This window comes from Ptychodera flava (assembly GCF_041260155.1).
Source record: "Ptychodera flava strain L36383 chromosome 23 unlocalized genomic scaffold, AS_Pfla_20210202 Scaffold_23__1_contigs__length_28996876_pilon, whole genome shotgun sequence".
Lineage (NCBI taxonomy): Eukaryota > Metazoa > Hemichordata > Enteropneusta > Ptychoderidae > Ptychodera > Ptychodera flava.
In genome coordinates this window covers 9189714-9196841 of record NW_027248277.1, presented here as the reverse complement: position 1 = coordinate 9196841, position 7128 = coordinate 9189714, and the positions used below count along the sequence as shown (strand labels likewise).

Below are 7128 nucleotides of genomic sequence, written 5' to 3'. Positions count from 1 at the left end.
CAACATGCAATGTCATAGGATAGTGACAGCCGCAAGTTCACTGTTCAAAACTGTAAAGTGCTTAATATTTTTCTGCAGTGTAATTTTCTGAAACATCCTTCCCCAAAAAGTTTCACGGGCACAGCTAGATTAAATCAACATGTGTGAGGATGAAAATAATGTCTTTCTGCAGTAATGTTTTTAACTTTGTAAGGGTACAGCAGATACGACTTTTTCTGAGGCACAAAATGGGAAATTGGTGCAAATTAGTGCGTAGGACCATTGTAGAAAGTACTACAAGAAGTAACATACTTATAATATACTTAAATTGCCATTATATCAATTGACCAATTCATGAGTAACTGAACAGGTCAGGTGACTGGACCATTTTATTATATATAACAGAGATGAATCACATTCTACATGATGGGGCCAGCACAAAACACATTTAGACATGGAGACAAACTGACACAACTGAAGAAAGTTGGGTCCACAATTGGCAACTTTAGAAACCAACACAATACTGGAGGGTCATATTTTAACTTCTATATCAGGCCATCTTGAGAAACAAATTGTTTCCGGAAGGGAAAGTGGACCCAGAGCACAATCAAACCATCCCTGAGCTAGCTTTAAATGTTCCATAAATACATTTCATTGTCAAACAAATATTTAAGTTGACTTGATTGTTTGTATAATTTGACTCAGAGTTGATTTTCAGGAAGACTAGGTTTTCAGTCAGGTTAAAATGTTTCGGTTGTCATACTGCTAAATAATTCTTGATTGACTCTCCATCATTCCACTGAAAGGGACAAAGTCACTGTCTTCTGTTAAAATTTTGTTGATATTGTTAAGAAATTTACCTTTATCAGACAGAAACTTGGCGTGTCACATGTGAACAATGTTGTTCATAACTCAATTTGATAATAAGGTATTGTATGATCTTGCAGAAACACAGACTTTGTCTCTTTCAGTTCATGATTTTACAGATTAAAACTTCAAATTTAAGAGTACTCATAATGTGTGTCCAAAGAATGACATTGTCTGCACATGATTATCTGGTGAAAAAATTTTAAAATTTGCTGATTGTAATTCAGATATTTAAAAAAAATCATGATTTCAAAGGTTCAGATTTAAGTATTTTCTATACTTTACGAAAATTGTAAAATCTGCTGACAAAACTTGCAAAATAATTTCACTTTATGTGTAAAGGAATGTGATAATGCATATTACATCACAACTCAGTAGTTTTTGAGGATAAACAGATCACCATAAAATTCCTCACAGAAGTCACGGCTTATTTGTAGAATTTTTTCCCAGACTCCTCTCAGAGAAGTGTATCTGCATGACAGTCAATGAATAGGGAAAATTTTTGAGTGAATTGCTTCACTAGGCAAATTTTTGAGATTATTGTTTCACTGACGGCAGAATGTAGCTGCTGTCATGGTGCAGTCAAAAGTTATCCAAAAATTGACTAAACCTGTCATTTTGTGTAATGCTTGTAAGAGAGATAACTTCAGCATGTGATACTTTGTGAACTTTTTATTTCAATCAATCAATCAATCAATCAAAAGCATTTATGTATAACGCCAAAATCCATTACGAGGTAATGTTCTAAGGCGCTGAACAAGAACACCACTGTTCACATCATTCTATGAGTTCCAATATACATATGCCTTTGTCAAAATGGGAACTTGATATCATCTGATACAAAGTTACAAACTCCAGCCTCTATTTCATATGCAGCTTTGTGTGGGAATCTTATGGTAATTTGTTTACCTATGGTAATTTGTTTACTTATGGTAATTTGTAGCTTATGGTAATTTGTTTACTTATGGTAATTTGTTTACTTATGACAGCAGAGGGTATTTTCATTAATCACGGACAAAAGAAAATTGCTTTTGCAAAATATGAACATAATAAAAATGTAAAATATCTTAATTAAAAGTGAAAGAGTTCCCGTGAAAGTTTCTGTTTCTATTCAGTAGTACTCCTAGGTTTAACCTTTGACCTCAGCGGCTTGCCTTCTGCCACTCTTCCGGTTTGAGAAGTTCTTTTCCAGGTTCATGGTGATCTCACGCTGGAGATTTGGCGCGTCTCCAGAATGACCTTTATTCTGGATCCAGGGGTGTTCCAGGATTTGGTCCGATCTCCAGCGCTTGTGTCGGTTTACGACAAGAAGATGGTTGATGAGATCTCGTGCCGCTGTTAAGAGAATGGGTGAAAAAAGGTGAGTGCCATATTGTCATCCTTCCCTTTGTGGGATGGAATAAATTTCAAAATTACAGCAAAGTGGTGAAATATCTTAATTTTCTTACACAAGCATGCAGGTCCAACCTAATTTCTCTTTGCAAAGATCCTGCGAACTAACCATTGATACAAACTAATATGCTACAATTGGTGAACTGCACCTTGTTTCCCTGTACATAGGTCCAACCTCACCATTGAAAACAATGGTGTTAAACCACAGCACAGTGGTGAACACCTTCATTTCCCTGTACATAGGTCCAACCTCACCATTGAAAACAATGGTGTTAAATCACAGCACAGTGGTGAATTACACCTTCATTTCCCTGTACATAGGTCCAACCTCACCATTGAAAACAATGGTGTTAAATCACAGCACAGTGGTGAACACCTTCATTTCCCTGTACATAGGTCCAACCTCACCACTGAAAACAATGGTGTTAAATCACAGCACAGTGGTGAACACCTTCATTTCCCTGTACATAGGTCCAACCTCACCATTGAAAACAATGGTGTTAAATCACAGCACAGTGGTGAACACCTTCATTTCCCTGTACATAGGTCCAACCTCACCATTGAAAACAATGGTGTTAAACCACAGCACAGTGGTGAACACCTTCATTTCCCTGTACATAGGTCCAACCTCACCATTGAAAACAATGGTGTTAAACCACAGCACAGTGGTGAACACCTTCATTTCCCTGTACATAGGTCCAACCTCACCATTGAAAACAATGGGGTTAAACACAGCACAGTGGTGAACACCTTCATTTCCCTGTACATAGGTCCAACTTCACCATTGAAAACATTGGGGTTAAACCACAGCACAGTGGTGAAACACCTTCATTTCCCTGTACATAGGTCCAACCTCACCATTGAAAACAATGGTGTTAAACCACAGCACAGTGGTGAACACCTTCATTTCCCTGTACATAGGTCCAACCTCACCATTGAAAACAATGGGGTTAAACCACAGCACAGTGGTGAACACCTTCGTTTTCATATTTGTTCTCATTCAAAAAGTGATCACTGGTTGACTAACTGATTATCGATTTCATCCGAGAGCTAGCTACTTACATTCGGAAATATTATCCCAATACGGAGACAGATATTCAAATTCTCCCTTCTGGATCATCTCAAAGAGTTCTTCCTGGTCTCTGTCCAGACTACGGAATGGTGGGAATCCACACAACAGAATGTATGTAATCACTCCAGTCGCCCACATGTCAACTTCTAAACCATATCCTGAAATTCAAGTATTGCAAAGAATCAGTTTTATTCAAGTCAAATTAAACAAAAATTACTGTTGTTCTTACAGTTTTGTCTTATTTCTGGTTATATCCAAGTAATAAGTTGTTATCTCAGCTCTGTATGCAAATCATGTTTGGTGATACCTGCGTTGATGCAGTAAGTTTTAAACTTTTGCTAAACCTTTCCTTATAGAAACTTTAACCCTTCGCCTCCACTGGTTGCCTGTGAAGAAGCGCATTGACTATAAAATTGTACTTACTGTCTACAAGGCTTTAAACAATTCATGTTCATCGTATATCACTGAAATCCTGTCTTTGAAAAAGGTGTCATGAATTTTGCGATCCAACCACAATGCTACATTGACTGTTCCACGTTTTGCAACCTCTACTTACGGTGAACGGGCTTTCTCTGTGGCAGGTCCAAAATTATGGAATTCTATTCCTTTTAAAATCAGATCCGCTGTATGGATTGGATCTTTTAAATCTCAGCTTAAAACTTTTCTTTTTACCGATTCTTAACGGTTTTTTTTTTTTTTGTTTTTAAATTTATTTATAATGAACTGTTTTGTTAAAGTTTTATGTACGTGTCTTTTACCTGGTTTTGTAAAGCGCATAGAGACTTTATGTATAATGCGCTGATAAGAACTATTTTTATTATTATTATTATTTGCACCCTGACCTCCGGGTGACCTATGACATCATTCGGGTATTTTATTCCAAGTTGGGTTCAAAGGGTTAAACTGGTCGTTTTTATCATGAACAAAGGCCTGCACAGTCATCTTGCACCATGTGTGAATAATAGAAACAAATGAGCTAAATTTATACCAATATTTGACATTCAGAATGGACAGTACACTGTGTGTTTTCTCAATTGGAAAAATTATATTTTGAATTTTCACAAAAAAAAGTATGGGGAATGCTTAATTTGCGCCACAACCAAACAAGTTAAAACTAACAGAAGATCAGAATACAGTGTTACTGTACAAATGAGAGGACCATTCTACGCTGACTGCTTTTCTGGACATAAAAGTGGTAAAAATTGCCAGTTTCTCATGTCTGGGACAGAATCAGAGAACCATTTCTGAAACTCTCAGTTTGAGAAGAGAGATACTAGTAGTCTAACAAGAATTTTGATCTGCTGTCTATCCTTTAAGGGTGCAATAGCTTGATACTAGTACTCTTTCTACATAAAATTTGCAGCAGCCCTGATGCACGCCCTCTATGGCAGATATGTAACATCCAAGGAGTAGTATTGGGGTGACTGGAATATGGTACAGTGGTATGACTTGGTAACGAGACGAATTCAGAAACTCTATGCTTTGAATAGAAGCATAGTCTGACATGATGTTTTTCGAGGGGGTGAAACAGCTCACCCTTTTCAACATCACATTTTCTGCAGTCCTGATGTTTTCTATGGCAAATACGGACCATCAAAGGAATAACATAGGGGGAAAAGGCGTATGGTACAGTTACTGTAGTGAAATACGAACAGAGACGACAATCTGAATTCTTTACCTGTTTCTGCCAGTATTTCTGGTGCTACATAGGTGGGTGTACCACAGACTGTGTAAATGGGTTCAGTGACCTCCATAGCCAGGCCAAAGTCAGCCAACTTCAATGTCACCTTTCCATGGTCATCTCTTTGGACCTGAAAATAACGAGGGATGAACAATATATTTTCAGGTTATGTGAACAACCAAAAAAGAAATAGACACATTTCTTCGTAAATAGTCTGATGACAAATATGCTATTTACAAAATCTGTGATCTAAGTTGTCAGTGGGTTGGATCAATATACATTGAGTCATAAACCTGTTTACTGTCAAATATTGGCACAATTCTTGTTTGATGTTGCTACCCTTGGATCAATTGGTTGGAAGACGGGATAACAGAGTTACTCTTACTGTTCTTGTATGGTCTATACATACCCCTGTAAGTATTTACATGTATGTCTATCTGTATTCTATGATCCATGCATAAGCATGTCTGTCTATCTATCAGTGTTCTATACAATGTAGTCTATACACAAGCATGTATTCTGTCTATCAGTATCATATTGTTTCTCTATTATCATGCTGGTCATCCATCTGTGATATTACCGATTCACTGTTTGTGACTTGATCTCAACACTGGTGAAGGTGCATGCAAATGTATAACTTTCAAAATGTTGATTTCAGAGCATTCACACCATTTTGTCAATCACATGTTACATCTGCCAGTAAATTGTAAAATAACTCAGCAAGAATTACCATAGAGTATAATTCACAAACAACAGTAAAAAGTCCCAGTGATCGAAACTTTCCTATTTTTTTTTCACAAACTGTGTTCTATGTACATACATGTATGTACATACATGTATGTATCATAACTTCACAAGTCTTCACAAGTAAGTTGAAATTCAACTGAGAAATAAAACTCCAAACTACAAAGTTGACAGACAAACAGTGTAGTGCAAGATGTTCAATTTTCAACTGCATACAGTGCAGGTACTGTCAAACATACGTATGCAGACTGAATGGAGTGATTTTAATGAGTGGACCGTGAAACTACACTGGATATACAAAACATTTGTCAAACAATGTCAAACAAAAGTTATGTGCAAGGTTCAAGCAAGTTAGTTGAAAGTTTGTGAGTAGTTTAAGTAAGTAAAAGATGAACAAATCAAAGAATTTGAAGACACATCAATCTTGGTAACTTCATTTTGACCTTTGAACTTACCGTCAACTGTAATTACATGTATGAGCATAGCAAACATAAAACATGCATATTAATATTAACATCATGTAAAATAAAGAAAAACAAGCAGATCAATAGTATTTTTACTTTTTTCTAGTGTTTTTCTGCTCTATTAAAGTCATTCATATCTCTTTTTCATGTTCTGACAAATATACATATACACAGGTGAAAAAAACAAAAAAAGTAAATCTATAATTTCATTGAGTATACTAATGCCATGTTAACTTGTTAAATGCCCCATATGAGACATATTGTGCTTCATGAGTTTTAACCAACTTGACCTCAGGGTGAAATATGAGCATGAGCATGGGAGGATAAGGTTTTGCTCAAGTACATGGTTGATAAAAGAAGGGAAGTGTGGAGCGCCACCAAGAGGCAAGTTCTACAATGCTGATAATTCTGACAGCAACGGAGTACACATGAAAATGTACATGTGAATGGAAGTAACAAAGCAATGATATGCAACAACACTGCTGTTGATTGGGTTATTTTGCATTTTTTCATGCCAGAGTAGATTTATCAACCAATGAACTGTGATGTTACTTCACAGAGAAATAATGCACTTACTGGTGTTTACTGCCAAGGGGGAGTATAGAGCAATATGGGATATTGATTGCAAATTGTGTAAGGAACAGTGGAATTTGATCGCCACAATGCACTCCATGTCTAAAATTTTGACTGACATCAAGCCCTAAATTTTCTCCATGTAGCCTCTATTTTCACCCACCCTTTGGTTTTCGACATATTTTTGCAGTCTGTGTGGGTGACTTTGACATGGATAGGAAAACCAATGTCAAATGCCCTTGTTATGCCTGCGCTCCCCTCCCTGGTGGAAAACAGTGATAGGCACATATTTGACATTTGAATTCCTTTCACTGATGTACTGGTTTATTGATGACATGCTGATATGGAATACTGAA

General features: G+C 36.6%; 1 protein-coding gene across 1 annotated transcript in view; it reads right to left on the bottom strand.

Moving 5' to 3' along the window:
• Positions 1-443: 443 nt before the first annotated feature.
• Positions 444-7128, bottom strand: part of LOC139124199 (serine/threonine-protein kinase DCLK1-like) — a 45577-nt gene continuing 38892 nt past the window's right edge. Inside the window, 3 exon segments of the mRNA XM_070690339.1 lie at positions 444-2181; positions 3301-3468; positions 4989-5121. Of these exon segments, the coding sequence (XP_070546440.1) occupies positions 1976-2181; positions 3301-3468; positions 4989-5121 (507 nt within the window). The 3' untranslated portion in view covers positions 444-1975.